Source organism: Halyomorpha halys, unplaced genomic scaffold (assembly GCF_000696795.3).
Source record: "Halyomorpha halys isolate HHAL.00 unplaced genomic scaffold, Hhal_1.1 Scaffold2145.1, whole genome shotgun sequence".
Taxonomy (NCBI): Eukaryota; Metazoa; Arthropoda; class Insecta; order Hemiptera; family Pentatomidae; genus Halyomorpha; species Halyomorpha halys.
This window is the reverse complement of record NW_027104731.1, coordinates 31,771-48,934: the sequence shown is the minus strand read 5'-3', so window position 1 is coordinate 48,934 and position 17,164 is coordinate 31,771. Positions and strand designations below refer to the sequence as shown.

At 29.1% G+C, this 17,164-nt stretch overlaps 1 protein-coding gene across 3 annotated transcripts; it reads right to left on the bottom strand.

Moving 5' to 3' along the window:
- Window positions 1-1,318: 1,318 nt before the first annotated feature.
- Window positions 1,319-17,005, bottom strand: CycB3 (cyclin B3). 3 transcript variants are annotated; one of them, XM_014436897.3, is made up of 9 exons: window positions 16,821-17,005; window positions 16,060-16,246; window positions 13,230-13,612; window positions 12,924-13,077; window positions 8,988-9,218; window positions 8,639-8,794; window positions 7,320-7,494; window positions 5,731-5,836; window positions 1,319-2,164 (listed from the first exon to the last, which is right to left on the bottom strand). In XM_014436897.3, the coding sequence occupies exons 2-9, from the start codon at window positions 16,240-16,242 to the stop codon at window positions 2,113-2,115; spliced, it is 1,440 nt and encodes a 479-aa protein (XP_014292383.1). In that variant the 5' UTR covers window positions 16,243-16,246; window positions 16,821-17,005; the 3' UTR covers window positions 1,319-2,112. The 3 variants fall into 3 exon arrangements, with proteins under 3 accessions (XP_014292383.1, XP_014292384.1, XP_014292385.1); XM_014436898.3 differs by lacking the exon at window positions 16,821-17,005 and adding an exon at window positions 16,510-16,607; XM_014436899.3 differs by lacking the exon at window positions 16,821-17,005 and adding an exon at window positions 16,327-16,443.
- Between the last annotated feature and the right edge of the window lie 159 nt (window positions 17,006-17,164).

Genomic DNA, 17,164 nt, shown 5'->3' with positions numbered 1-17,164 from the left:
TATTGAATATATTAATTCAGGAAAAGCCCTAGCTGATTCTAAAGATCAATTGATTGTACATTGATATACTGAGTTAAAACAGTTATTTCTGAGAAAACTTATTCCATAAAGCACTTGTGGCCAGTCCAATTTTTAGTAAAAATTGCTGTAACAGCCCAGGCATATATCTGTCTTGAATATGTAATTTAATAATTGTAATGGGATATCAAAACGTGTATTACCATCAAAAACTTAAAGAGGAAATTTTGCACAATTGCAATACTTTTCCTTAGCTTTTTGATACAAACTGCAGAGTATGGCAAGAGGATACACTTGCTTGCCTCCTTTTTAATTTTGAAGTAGAGAAACTTGGGCACATCGAGAGGAAGCTCCAAGCCAGAAATGAGAAGGCTTGCACAGAACAGGGATCATAGGACAAGATGGTCAGAGACAGCTACTCTACGCTTTGCAACACAGGTGATAGTGAGAGAAGAAATAGAGAAACTAGTACAAAGGTCTGGAATCCAAACCCTATTCAATAGTTTGAATTCACCTTTTGGGATACTCCGATTATTTTGATATTGCAGCAAGATCAGAGCATGCTTAAATAGAGTCATTCCTGGTCCTAGAAGATGCAGCAATGAAACTCGGACTAATAATGAGGCTAAAATAAAAAACCTGAGAGTAGGATGAAAGGGACTAGGGATTGGTTCCTTTGATGTTGGACCTTACAACTTCGAAAGGGTAAATGTTTATTTGGAAACAAAATATCCCTGGAGATCAGCAGTAACATAGCAATGGCTAGCTGATGTTACTTAGGGCTTATTAGGTAACTGAGAATAGACGTCTTACCTCCGAGAAAAGAGTCTTTGGTCCTGCAAGAGAATGCAGTGTCTAGAGAAGGAAGAACATGGAGTAACAGAAAATGGAAGAACAGGTCCCTAAAAGGACACCCCTCTCAACAGTTCTTTCAGACAGGAGCAAATTTAGTGTATCAGGCAAGTTACATGAATGGATATTGCCATATATCTAAAAGCATTCTAGTTCAAAAACTTCAATTTGGAAAAGATGAGGTGGTTGACCAAATGTTGGATAGGAGGGCTTAGTGACCAACATACTAAAATCTTTAGCCCCCCCCCCCATGGAAGACAAAAAAGCATTTGTCTTTCCACAATAAACTGCACTAGCATTCAATCCTTTAGCCCATAGACCAAACATAATGTATCACCATTGAAGAGCTATCAACGGGTAGCTTTTCCCCATGCTGAATTCATCCCATTTATGTGTAGCTCATTTACTTGAGATATCATGTATATGAAATAAAAAAGTACAACTGAAATAATCATCCAGGCAAAAGGGAGACTATATTTATTACACATTACAAATACATAATCTTAGATAATAAAACTAACTTAATTGGTACATACATACAGCAACTCACCTTTCAATTTCACCTAACTTAACATTCTGTTAAGCCAACCAAAAAAAATAAAATAAATTAAAGAGCACCCATTTTTATTTTCAGGATGCAAAGTATCATTCATTTAATAAATTAGTACAACACATTTCAGTAATCAGTCATGTTCTTTTATAAATTGTGCCCAGAGTAGATTTACTCTTTAGTATAATTTTTATTATGTTTTAACAACGACAGTGAATTATAAAAACATGTGCATTAAATACAAAATACAATTACATTTTTACATCAATAAAATAAAAAACATTGAAAAGGTAGATTATAAAAAATCATTATTAAGTTATTACTTTCATACATATTTACAATAATCAAAATACAATGCTATTATTAAATAAAGCTATAACAATAAATCATCATTCAAACTCTTCAAACGTTATGTACATCATACTAGAGCCATGAATACTGATGTTAGTTTTTGTATAAAAATATATATTACTTTAACTGTTGGTGATAACTAAAAGTTACTTTCATTGATAAAATATCACGAGTATCCAATAATGAAAAATATAACATTTACATTGATATCATAAAAATATAGGTCAACAATTATTTTAAATAAATTAAGTTAAAATAGTTAGATCAGTTTTTACTACAAATAACAATGTATAAAATTAAAGACGGCACTACCTTACTGTCTTCACTGTTCAGTATTTTGGCTACAACTTCAGGTCGTCCACAAGGGGTATTTTTGCAACTTCGAAAAATATCCTGAAACACATTTGACTCCATTAATATAAAGTTTCCTAACTACAAGAATAAAATTAATATTAGTCTTGTTCAAGAAGACTTTCTTTTAATATTTAATTATAAATAAATAAAATAAACAATGTAAAGAAACTTGGTAAAATAAGAAAAAGTAACAATCGGTTTCTTGTTTTCTTTATATCTTATTATACCATGTAATTATATGTAATTTATATATGTCCGATTACGGATTGATAAGTATGCTGTGTGATATAGCAGCCTGATGTATTTAGGCAGCATAGATGAATAAAGTATTTCTCTCTCTCTAAGCCTAATTGTTGTTCATAATAACACCTAGTTTTATAGTAGTAACTGCTAAGGCTAGGAATGACTTAACACTATATGTGATACCACAAGTGAGAAGTTGGACAAACTGTTCTGAGTAGAAATTGACCTGTTGTTAGCACATTTGAATGCAAAGTTAAATAGATGTATCCCAAAGCCTTATTCATATTCTATAAGAGAAAGATTTTGAATTTTCAGCTTAGATGTCACATCCCTCAATATCAGTGCATATTTATATGACTACCTCAGAAAAATTTCAAACTTTAACAGTACTCTCTTAAATGTTTCGGTGGGTCAAAAATAATATTAATTAATTTTTATTGCATCTGGTTACCAAATGATCACCATTTTTATTTCAACTCACTTGAAAATGGATTAACCTATGTCTTCAGCACATTCATGTTTATTAATCACATCTTGTTATTTTGCATATTGTAGTAAAAAAAAAAAAAAAAATGCTACCTTTCTAATTGCAATATTTTTGGTAGGGGACTAGTTGGAAAATTCTACGCAGTAAGGGTCTAAGTCTCTAAAGTGCCATACCCCATTATAAATTTCAACTTTTAAGACAAAGGGTCTTCTCTAAGGCGTCCAACTCAAAATTATAAATTTCAACTTTTAGATTCAATTAATTGCTAATTAAAATAAAAGATTCCAATATGTATTCCAGCTGCAATATCTCTGTTGAGGGACCAGTTAAAAACTTGAAAAGTCTACAGGCAAAAGATCTCTAAGGCCTCCAATTCCAAATAATACGTTTCAACTTTAGATTCAACCATAAAAAAGTCATAAACAATTATAAATATAGTAAAAAGTGTTAAAATTAAATATTTATACCAGCTGCAATATTTTTGTAGAAGGACAAGTTAAAAATATGAAAATCAACAAATAAAAGGTCTCTTAAGGCGTCCAACTTAATAATAAATACCAACTTTTTCATTCAATCCTAATTTATTAATTTTTTTTTTTTTTTAAACAAACAGGAATTTTTCAGTATGATAAACTGTTGTGGATTTAGGAAGGGTTTTATAACCAAAGACAAAGGTCTAAACAAATGCCAAGACGACAGATTCCAAACAAAGGGAACAAGTTTGTCCAATAGTCCGAAGCAATGTTATCACCTACTGTTTTATTTACAATAGCATTTACAAATTAAATAATAATACCAATTTTTCACAACATAAACAAAGAAAAGACTTGAAATTATAGCAGAGTTTGATCCTATAGAGGACTTATATAAGCTTTTAAGGCCAAGTTACACACTGCTGATAGTTATTGTAATTTTTTTTTTTAAAGTAACAAATGCTTATAAGCACAAAAAAAAAAAAAAAAAAAAAAATGAGGCTGAGAAATTTCTTTTTAACGAAATAATTCCCCAAAAATTTAATTCAGTTTATTTTCAATAGGCAATATAGTACCTGATTATTAGGCTGGTATATGCTGAACACAATAGTTTATTTTAAATGATTAGGACAATCCAGTGTTCAGTATCATACCAATAACACCATACATGGTGTGCACAATCTAAAAATAGCCACCATTGGGTTACTGGATCTAACAATAATTATTTTACACGACCAAAACATCAATGAATGACCTAGAAATGATATGTTTATACTTGGTGTGAAAAAAATTTAAGGAGCAAAGATATTGAAGTTTAAAACTCAATGAGCTTTTCTATAATTTGTTGGAAGAAAGAATTTGGTAAGAATGAAGTTCTGCTACCAATTGAATCAGTTGACAGCACAACTTCATTCTTACAGCTCTGACGAAGCCCTGCAAAGAAGGGTGAAACGTTGGTTAGCAATAAATTGTTTTCTTTTACTATTTTGATACCTTTATTGACCGCCACCAGGACTATCTTCCTATAATAATATTTTTCCATTTATTTTACTTGACTTATGTATAATCTTTTTCAAAATTCAAAATTTTGTAAAGAATGAGTATTACTACATACCACCATTAATTTAATGCTATAATAATTATCATAATTATGAGAATAAAATAATATATGTCACTATACACTTGGCGGTAAACTTATTTATTGTGTATTATTTACAAATGTAAATTGAAACTCAGAGGTTTCTGGAGCTTATGGGAACTGGAATGGGATGAGAAACATTCCAAAAAATCTATCATTCACTTAGCAACAGGTAAAGCGAGACATTTTAAGCTGAGACAAAACACCTGTTTAAATGAGAGGTGACTAACAAAGGTAGTGAAAGGAAGCTTTTTTATTTTAGTTTTATTAAAATCAGAAATGGCTAGGAGAACTATATAAACACTCTTCTCAATATTTTATATACTTATTACTAAGCACTTTTGGAAAAATGGAATGATTTGACTATAATCTAAAAATGTCTGATGACTGCTTGTTTTTGGAACATAAATCCTGATCATCAAGGCTTCTGGAGACCGGTATCCACTAGTAACGATTTGTATTTCCCAAGCAGCTGGTAATACTTTCTTATACCCGAGTGTGAGAATGATATTCATACCCCATTTATTCAGAATTACCGAATAACTTAAATGTATAAGTGATTTTATCTTCACCTGGTTTCAAATTCTCTAACTGTATATATTGCATCAGTATGCTGTGTGCTGGCGTACTACCGAGTTTTTAAATAACTCCTCCATTCCAATAGGCAGCACTAGATTTCTCTAGATAAATTAGTACTAACCTAGGAGCGAGAATACTCAAATACCTAGTCAGAGAACTGAATTATGATTTAAATATGTTGGAAGAGGTTCATTAAGAGGCAAACTACCTCAATTAGTCTGATGTAGGGCCAGGAATTCACTACTGACAGTACCCTACACCACAGACTTTTGGACACAAACAATAATTGAACAGTGTTGTCATTTAAATAGTGAGAAAACATCCAAATGCAATGTTAAACATTAAAAAATTCATAGGGCTCCTAACACAAATTCTTTCAAGATATGTAAGCCTGTTTGTTCTTTACAAACGAGAACGCAAAAATTAGACCATCTAGTCCGATCCTGGTTAATCTTAATAGAGAACAGATTACTCGGGAAAAGTAGATAAATAATGTTAAAACGTATAAGCACACAATAGATATCTCACTATTGTATTAATACAGAAAAAATAGTTCCACTGAATAATTCCTACAATTTAATGATTTTTAAAAATATTTTTTTATCAAAATTTAATATGAGATTAAAAAAAAAAATTGAAATGCAATTTTTTGTTTATTAGTTTTACTGCAGAATTAAATACATACTTGTGAGAGTATTTTGTTCGGACAGTTTTGATCTTATCATTTTGTTTCTTGTGGAGTACTGCATTCAGGGCAAGAGCAATGTCTTTAAAGTCGTCAACCTTATATCCTAAAATAAACACATAAATATAAATACATTTCAATAATTTTAAAACTGTATATATTTTATAAATATTAATCAATCATTCATGAAACTTGAATTAATAATGTTAAAAATATAAGTTTGTAGTTCTTGAAATTAGTTTACTCCTTTAAGGGGATTGGCCTAATAAAGAAGGCCTTTTTACCTATATATAATTTACCGAAACAAATACAGGGCAAAATAGATTGGGAAATATCAATTAGGATCACTAGAGCCAACCAAATTTATTATAGCATAAGCAACAGCAGTATTTTCGGCCATTGAGATGTGGGGCACGAAACAAAACTCCATTTTTACAAATCGGTGTACTCTATCTGATGTAAAAACCCACACTAAAAAAAGAGAGCTTAAGTGGTTCAGTCATAGCTGTAAAATTAGAGAGGACTGGGAACCTAGAAAGGCAATAGAAGCTCAACCCACTGGCAAGAGGCCATAGGAAGGCCTAGAATTTTGTGTCAAGATTATATCCAAAGAATTGGGAGAAAGTCACTCCAACAATGGAAGGGACTCTACAAGGATTGTGAGGCTAGTCAGCGCAGGATCGAGGCCCCTCCTTGCTAGAATTTGGCATAAAGGAGTAAGATGGAGAAGAAGAATGTTTAAAAATAACATAAGATTTCAAGATATTACATCATATATAAAAAATGAGGAAGTCATTTTTTTTTTTTTTATACAGAATTATCAAACTGTACTATTTATTTTTTACTAGGTGGATGTAATTACTGTAGATATTGCATTGTAATATCTTTTTGGAAAAAACAATGTAATATTTGTATTTTAAAAGTTTTGAACTTGAAGCAAAAGTGGTAATCAGTTCATAATAGGTATATTAAAAATGGTTGGGGGGAAAACAATATTTATTATTTATATTATATAACATTGTTATTTATAACAATTGTTTTTTTTTATCAGTACTTTTTTCATCTTAATTAATGATTTCGACCCAAAAATCTCACTACTAATATTAAATTTTATTGCTTAAAAGTTAAAAACTGATTGCAAAGAGTTTACTATCACATTAATTATTTGACTTCTTTAAGAAAAGTAAATAAACTTTCAGTTCATTAACTAAATAACAATAGTAAAAAAAACAAACAACACATTTGCAACAATTTAAAGTAACAAAATAAAACAGAATAATTCAAAGTTCAAAACTTTTCCTAATTTAGATTTCACGAAAACAATCGAGATCGACAATCGGCCCAGTTACTTGAGAATCTTTTAATACCAACAAAGTTCAAAATGACTAAATCCCTAACATAATTCTGAATTAACACTTAGGCTAAATACTATTAGAAGAATATTAATAAAATACACACACAACCATTTAAAACTCCTACTTTGATTTTCTATAGATTATTATTGTTAATTTTCTTTTTAAAAAGAAATTTCATACTACTCCAGTCAAAGCGATATGATCATTAAAAAATTTTGATATCTAAATAAAAACCTGAATAATATTCTAAAGTGGGTGTCCAGGTTCCTCCTTGTTTCATGATAATAGCTAACAAAAGTGCCGCAGCAGCCATTTTAGAATCTGAATAAGTTACAGTCGAGTAATCCATTAATGAATATTCCAAGATGAATCTTGCTAATGTTAGTAATGGCATATCTATTTTGGCACACTGTAATCACAAAATATCATAATTAATGTTATTAAATAAAAAAAGTTTTATTACTATTTATTAATACAAAAAAAAAAAAAAGAAAATCTAATTCAGAAACTTATAAACTTGATGTATCAAGGCAAACCAATAAAAAAAACATTTGACTTAGTTTAGTCAGTGAAGGTGACAAAAACCAATAAGATAGACTTGACAAAATAGTCGATCTAAATCTAATGCCACCGTGTTAGCTAATGCAACAATAGCATGTGATCCTTCTTGAATCACACAGTAATTCCTCATAAGCTTAACTTTATTCTTCTAATCAAGATTTCTCCATTTCAACTCAAGTAGCTACTTAATAGAAGTATGTACCAAATCCTTTTCATGAAATTCCCTGACTTTTCAATAGTAATAACAGGACATGATTGTATATATAAATAGTTTCATTAATCTTGCTATTTCTAAGGTATTAAGAGGCAAGAAGTGACAAAGATAATGTTTTGTCATAAATATCGATGAACACACCTTTAGCAGGTTTAAATAGGGCATATCATATTTATACTTGAGTAAATATCCACAGTATGTGAAATTCTTGTGACAAATGATTTTTATTTATGAAAAACTTCAATCTCAAGACCCTTGGTTTTTAAAAAAGCCTTACTTTCAGTGTTTTTTTTTCATAAAATTCTCAGACCTTTTTAAGTTAAAAAAAAATTCTGTGACTTTTCAGGTATTTAAAACCTATTGGATATTCAACTAGTTAGATATTAAAACTGAGAGGACCCCATTCTGCACTAAAAAAATGAGGGTTCATGCCAAACTTAAATATAAGTTGATATAAGAGTTTAGAATAAAATCCTCTTGTACTATGGAAAAATCTAGAAAATAAAATATTTAAGTTCTTTAAAAAAAAAAAAATTATACAGCCAAATTCCTTGGATATTTTCCTAAAAGAACTTTTACATAGTTATTGCTCTATAAATAAGTTACTAACATATAACAACATTATGGAGAATAGAATATTTAATGAAACTCACATATATTTTATTAGAAATAAATTGAAAGTTAGTAAAAATAATTTTTGTATGAGGTACACCTTTTAAGTAATAACCTAATTAAACTCACTAAACCATTATTAAAAATAAACAATGATAAATCTTACTCTAGCATATCTTCTTAAAAATCTGTAAGACAATGGAATGCCTAATTGGAAGTCCAGATTTCTAAGAAGTTTGATCTCCATACTTAAAACATCTTTAGCATCATATAAGTGATCGCATATGTACAGGAAATCATCAAGCATTGGAGGAATCCTTTCCTAAAAAACAAAAATAAACAACTAAATGAAAAAATACATATTTCACATTACTGATGATTAACATTACATTCGATTTCCTGATAATACAGTTAAATCCAAATAATTCGTATTGGTCCAGAGCTCTAGGGTTTTTTATGATATAATTGTATTAATTTTAACAAATTAATCATTTATGAATAAAATTCATACTTACATCATACTTAGAGGCAATAAATAAGCTTGCACAGCCAACCAGTTGCAGATCTTCTTTTTGGATTTTAACTTTGGAAAGATATAAATCAACAATTTTGACAGCAAGATATAGTGTTTCATGGTTCAATTCAAAATTTTCTTGAATTTCCACCATCCAATCAATGAGCAATGCCCTCATAGATTTGTTGATGGAAGTCTGTTTACTCATATAATCATCAATCTTGAAATGATTCTGAAAATAAATCGTAATAATAAATATCACTGGGGATAGCAAGAACATAATTGTAATGGATTAATTGGGGATATTAAAAATATAATTAACAGAATACATAATTTTTTCCAGAATCCCTCCACAAGGAAAATATTATCTATTAAATATATTTTCAGTTAGGAAATTTCCAATAAATAAGATGTGAACTTAATTTCCTTCATTAGTTTTTTTTACTATGTTAACATTTGTTGCATGTTTCATGATTTCATCTTTAACATTACAATTATACTAATGTAATTATTTTTATATGGTACTCCTATAATTTTCGTTATTCATATTTAATTCAATAAATGTTTTTACATCTTTTTTCACAGATCATATACAATTAAGCATAGGAGTTTATTAGCCAACCTTAGAAGAACCTACACTTGGTGAAAGACCCTTAATAAGATAAGTTAAGAATAAAATGAAACTCTTCTATATATATAAAATTGTTTTCATTTAAATCGGCATGGGTAATCAAACTGATATCAGAGATGAATTCGCAAAATTAGGTGCAAAGGTAAAGCCAGTTTAGATATTTGTAAAAATAAAAAATCAGGTTTAAGGTAAAATATTAAATTAAATCTGTACCCATACAACCCTTGAAGGGTCAGGGGAGCAGTATTTTGCAAGGAAGTACTATTACTACACCAACGGTTGTGCAAGGAGATGATTTGGTCAGAATTACGTACGGCCACCAGATTTTTATCCAATTAAAGGCGGATTCACATGTTGGCCGTTCGCCACGAATCGGGGGCTTGTACAAATGCTCGGAAAACAAAAAGCTGACCATCCACATGTCAGTATTATTCAGAGAGGCAAGCATGGCGGATATACAAGTGGTTTCAGCCATTGCACTGGGATTATATTATTTTTATTACAAAAAAAAAGAAAATGAAAGTAAATTAAATATAAATAAATAAGATTAAATATAAAACTTATTATAAAAAGTACCAACAAACACCTTTAACCTCCTAACAGCTCTCAGTTGCAATTAGACAAAGAACAATTGATCTGTGTCCAAAAACCGACTCTCGACGGATCGGCAACGAGCTTAGGCCAACCAAGCCAAGCCACCCATCCACATGCTCGCACATGTCTGAGTTCGCCATGGCTTGGCCAACATATAGGGGCCCCTTAAGAGTACCCACTCCAAAGGCCTCCTGAACCCATAGGACTGACGAATGGCTACAGTGAAACAGATAATAATTAATTGGCATAGCCAAATTTGAACTTGGGTCCTTGGAGTTAGTAGTCCATTGCCTTACCAATGAGTTACCCACCACCAAGATAAACTGTATGATAAATAACATATTTAGCATTGGCTAATCTATTTGAAGATAAAACTTTCAGTTATACTGATACAAAGGACATTTATCTCTATTATAGATTTTATAGTTCGCAGTACATTGTATGGTGATGAATTGACACAGATATAAGAAAACTGGTTATGGGTAAGTATCAACATGGGATAAATAATATGATTTTTTAATGTTATGTTGCAAAATTATACATGTTGACATGATTAAAATATGACGATAATATAAAATGCGGACTGAAACTACTTATATAGGATTCTTTTAATCCTAATAAAAATAAAAGGGGTCTGACAGATTCCAGCTCTTAGTATCTGGCTGACAAATATTAGAGATGTAATGTTTAATGAAGTTTTAATTATGGATTACTATTTCTGATTTGCAATGTTAGGGTGTAGTGGAATTAATACAGAAACAGTGCAAATGAGGAAATCGTTAAAAAAAATGTGGTATTTTAGCATCTTGTTTAGAAACCTTCTCGATATTTTATCTCTTATCTAATACATCTTATCACTTAGGAGGGAGAGGCATTGTTATCTCAACAACTCCATGAACCAGGTTTTTTTTAAAATAAAGTTTATTGGAAAAAATTGATCTGTTCATTAATTTAGAAGTTTATTTGCCATCAAAAATTAAAAATTTATATATTAATTATTAACTTGGCTTCATTGGATTTCCCACATTATAGCTATTATTGTACAAATAAAAAGCTATTTTCATTTTTGCCTGATTCAGCAGGATGGTAGGTATAGTAGAAGAGCCCAAGAGGAGAAAAAAGGCAGTTATCTCACGCCAATTTTTGATTACTTTAATGAAAATTATGTATAATTAATAGTCAAAATAGCCAAGTATAAGTAGGGGGAATAAAAAATATCGGCTGTTTCAAAGCGATAAAAAAAACTAATTTTTCATTCGGAGTTCTATATCTGAAAAAGTAGGAACAACACTAGAAAATCTAAGAGAGCATTATTTAAAGAAGAGTAAATTTGCTGAAATATTAGCCCTAAAAGAGCTATTTACATCAAATAGTTCTCGAGAAATAGCTTTTTAAAAACCAAAAGTTCATAAAAATGTTGTATGGGACGTACTGAAAGATCAGTAGTTAGTGAATTTATTTTGAAAAATTTATCCCAAAAACCATTTAACGTACAGAAATTAGCACTCAAATTAAAGCTAGTTTAATGAGCTATAAAGTAGTTTATATTTATCTTCGTAGGAGTAATAGTTTACATGAAATTTGCTAAAATAAATTGATTTATAATTGTTCGGACAAATTTTCATTTGCCAAACTTATATTCATATGTGAACATCATGAAAACTACAACCCCTATGAAGATAGGTTTCATAAACTACTTTATAGTAAGTTAAATTTCCTTTATTTTGAGTGTTGGCAGACATATGAGCGTCTTATGGATCTAGGGATATATTTTTTCAAAAATTCAACATTTTATACGAACTAGAAATTAACATTTTGTGAGTTTATTTTGTCAAATATCATAAAAACTACTACTCCTACAAAGATAAACACAATTTACTATTTTGTAGTAAATTTAACTAGCTTTAATTAAAATGAGCGCTGGCAAACATCTGTACGTCCAATGGTTTCTGAAATGAAGTTTTTCGTAAATCATACTTATTGTCGGAACAACTATAAATCAATTTATTTTAGCAACTATCATTCCTACGAAGGTAAAGTTCATAAACTTCTTTATAGTCCATTAAACTAGCTTTAATTTGAGTGCTAATAAAAATCTGTACGTCACATAGTTCCTGAGAAATAGTTTTCTCAAAATAAATTAATTAACTACTAATCTCTCAGTAGATTTTTAAGAAATTTTGCTTTTTAAATAGCTATATCTCGAGAACTATTTGACGTAAATAGCTCTTTTAGGGCTAATATTTCAGCAAATTTACTCTTCTTTAAATAATGCTCTCTTAGATTTTCTAGTGTTGTTGGTAGTTTTTAAGATGTAAAGCTCCAAATGAAAAATTAATGTTTTTTTTTTAAGGTTTTGAAACAGCCGCCATTTTTTATTCCCCCTACTTATACTTGGCAGACTCTTTAATTTTGACTAGTAACTATACATAGTTTTCATTGAAGTAATCAAAAATTGGGGTGAGATAACTGCCTTTTTTTCTTCCCGGATCTAGTACTAGTTTTAAAATGAAATAACTTTACAAGAAAAAAAAATTTAGAGTGGAGTGTGTTTTACACAATACAATCTATGTAATTTTTTATAAAATATAATGAAACAGTATTTTCTAATGATGGAGTCTCTAAGATTTCACCAAGAAGAAAATGATAAAATGAAGACTCAAGGCCAAGAGATCATGTAAAATATTGATACTAATTTTAAATAATAAATACCTCTCTTGATTTGAGATAGTTGAAAATATCCATAGCATACATGGCAACACTTCCTAAATCATTCATTTGTTCTAGATCATAGTCTTCAACACCAGGTGGTGGTTTGGGTCTCCTCACTTGGCGCTTTGACGATGCTTTCTTATTTTCATCAAGACTGAAATTTACAAAAAGAAAATATATATATGAATACTAAAAGAAGAAAAATCAAAGCTTTGTGGTATAAAAAAAAAAAAAAAATGTGTGCAAACAAGAAACATATCTTCAATAAATGATGCTATATATCAAACCAAAGAAAAATCAAATTACTTTAAATCTTCTAGGGCAGAAACGTATAATGAACTTTCAGATGATTTCTCCAGTTCAGAACTTCGACTAGCTCTTCTAGTAACAACACCAGTTGACAAGGTAGATGTTTCTGTTTTTTTTGTAGCTGCAGGGATTGCCTCAGGCTTTTTATTTATCAATATTTTCTCTACCATTTTCGGTTTCGGTAAAAGGCTTTCAGTAACCTTAACCTGTACTGGGTTAGCTACATTGACCTTAGTCGTCTCTTTTTTAGGTATCCAGGAAACAGTTTTTTTAACATTAAGAGTGCCCAATGGTTTCTTAGGCACAGTAACTCCGACAGAAGCTTTCTTATTAACATTCGTCTTTTGATAAGCAGCTTCAGCATTATTTTCTTTTAATTCCTAAAATAGAAAGATTTATTTTATTTCAAATATAAGGATAAGTAACAGTACAACAAATACAAGTAAGTTGTAACAATGAAATGCTATTTATGGTATGCTATAAAACAATTTTGTCTTAATAGAACTTCAAAATCACAGGCTTTGATTTGAATTGATAGAAACTGGAAGTCAAAGAGCCCCAAACTGACAGAAGCATGAAAATGTAAAGCAATGCTCAGCTGTGTAATGCATATGTGAATATTTTACAAAGCTTAACGAGTTTTAATGGAGCAAAATAAAAAGGAGTTTAAGTAAAAATAAGTAGAGGTAGAGGATAAGATGATTACTATAAGATTATAATCTACAGAAAGTAAAAAAACAAAAAACTGTGGCATAATATTGTGATAAATGGTGTAAGCTTTTGGAAAAGGCTCTTGCTTGATGAGAAGTAACTAACACCTCTATTTATAAATGTGAAAATAAGACAACACTTGTGATTTTAAAGAATAACAATGATTTAAGTAAGATCATGGAACAACTGCAATACAGATTAAATAGTGCTTCATTATTACCTTATTTTTATTTCTTTGAGGTCAACAGACCACATATAAAAAATAAATAAATTCACTAGAATAAAAACCTTAAAATTAAGTATCTTAATTTGAAAGAATCAAATAAATTATTTTATAATTGTTAAAACATTTAAATGACTGTTTTTTAAAAATTAATTTGTATTTTATCAAGTTCAACAAATCTTATCATAAAAAAAAACAAACAAAATATTTATTCATTTATAACCTAAAACTAAGTTTAAGTGACAACATTTTGTGGTTTATTACATTTACTATTAAGATCGATAACAATTTAAAATTAAATAAGTAGCTACACTAAATTAATTATATAGAAAAGCAGTAATAGATAATAAGTAAAAGTTTAAAGACCACTTTTCTTTAAAAAAATTATAATAAAATAAAATTAAGACCAAGTTTGAGTATACAGTGGATTCTCACTAATCTAAACTAATTAAAACGAAGGGGTCCAGATTAATTCAATTCACAAATAACAAATCAATTTATTAAAAATACAATTTTGTACTGTAAATTATATCCATGAATAAAGAAATGCACTTCCAAATTTTAATAAATAGCTAGAATTTTATTTTGAATAAAAAACATTGATACTAAATTATCAAGCATTAGCATGCTAGTTGGTGATTATAGTTTTAATACTACATTCATAAAATCAAATTTTTAACATTTATTTTCTTTTTTCAAAAAGCATTAGTTTGGATTAGTGAGAGTATACTATATATTGTGGATAGTAATAAATGTAAAATAAATATAGGAAGCAATGGATGGTTAATTGTCAAAAGTAATTAAAGATAGTAGTAATTAGAAAGTAAATTAGGATAATGATTTGTTTAGTCAGGTAAAATATATTATGAAAACAACTAAACAAACATGTTATAATAGTCAAATAAGATCAATATTTTGTTTAAATCTCAGGACTTGAACAGTTAGGGTATGTTATTATTAAAAGGATGTGTGGAAATAAAGGAGGTAATTCATTAAAAAAGTGTTAAGAAAGCATCCTCTCAATAAAATTATACAATTCATGATTATAAATTATACAATAGCCCTAAACAGACAAAAATACCGTCTTCACCTTGTATTTTTAGCACTAAATTGCTCTGAAATATTTTCATTAGAAACTACGATAAGAAAAACAAAACTAACAAAGAATTATCTAAAAATGAGGAAGTGCTCTTTCATGAAATAAAATTGTTTTACATTCCTAAACGTTATAGATCTTTGTAGAATTAACTAAATAGAAAGAATTGTATTGAAAGATTATTTATTATTCCGTTCATTGAGTTTAAATGGTGTAAGAGTTCAAATTGTGTTTCTGAATTAAATATTTATAAAAAAATTGTGAAATTTATAATAATTAATTTGAAAAGTTTGGGAATTATAGCTCCATCAAAGCAGTGAATAAGTATATAGTTATAAAATATGTGCAAAGTTACTTTAGAACTAATAAAATACAGGTACAAGTGAACAAATAAGCATGGCTCATAAAAAATAATCAACAATTATCCTCCCCTCTCCTAAATGGGATCTACAAATGATGAAACAAAATAGAACATAAAAATTTATACTTGCATTTACAGCTAGAACGTCTAAAAAAATTAATAGAATAAGGTTAAGATCACAGTTCATTAAAAGTAATAAGGACCACTTATTGAATATAACATTTCCTCCTAATTGAACCTGAGTATTAGATCAATATTACTGCTTGATGTTAAAGGTATGAACGGTACTGGACAATTAGTTATTAAAATAAATAACATTTAATACTTCACATTTCAACCAAAAACTAATTTAGTAAATATAAATAAAATTTGAAACGAATTACAGTAAATGTTAAATAATGAAATTTGGTTAGCAAATGGATTTCGGAATACTTACATTCTTAATATCAACTAGTGCTGATCTTTTAACTGTAGCTCTTTTCAAGGGTGAATCGTCAGCTTTTCTCTTGGGAAGAACTTCTTTTTTCATTGTGGTAAGATGACTTCTTGTTTTAACTCCTCCTATAGTTACACCATTAGCTGGAAGTTGTTGCTTGTTAAGTGTTTTGAGAGGAGCCATTTTTCTAAAGAAACAATTAATATTCAAATTAGAACATATCAACAAATTAATGGCAGTAAAATTAATATTAACATTATTTATTACTTTAGAATTATGTTAACTCAAGCATTAACACAAAACTGAAACTAAGAACTGATACTTATTACTTCATCAATGGAGTATTTACACCATATCAAAAAGGTATGAGAACAAAGGCGTCCATTTAAATGTCCACAGGGGTATTTAAATATAACCAGTTAAAAGATTTTTAACAACTATAGATTATACCTTCAAATTATATAATAAGACGGAGCTTGTAAGTAAAAAGTACTGATCACGCAGCGAGTCAAGAAAAAGTATGAACAATCCTGTCAGTTCTTGTCAGAATTAAGTCAAAATACAAAAAGAAATCGCAAGGGTTAGCATTAAGAATTACTACTGGTAATTTAAAACTGAAAAGACAAATCCTACCTCGCGTTTAACAAAAACATAACTTATGCTTGGTCAGTAAAAATAAATAGGACATGATCTAGAAATTAGATAGTTCAGTTAATTTACTAAATATCAGCAATTTAATAACATAAAACAGATTCACTTACTATAACTTTATTTTAAATATGGTAACGAAGAGTAATTTTCTAGCATAAAGTAAATTAAAAAATACAACAAATCACACTCTTAAAATTCAAACCTTAACTTAGTTATACGAGAACAAGGACCCGAGTCCGTTAAATCCTAACGCCTTTTCAAAACGACAGTTACACATTTCAGCCAAGTCTATTGGTCAGGGTTAGACCAATAAAGAGAGGATCTCTGCTCCTTGAATATCAAGCTATTTGAAAGAAAATAAACTTCTACTGAAAAGATTATTAGAAAATAATGTTTTTCATAATTAAAAAAAAATTTTATAATGCATATAATGATATAAAATGTTTGAAGTTTT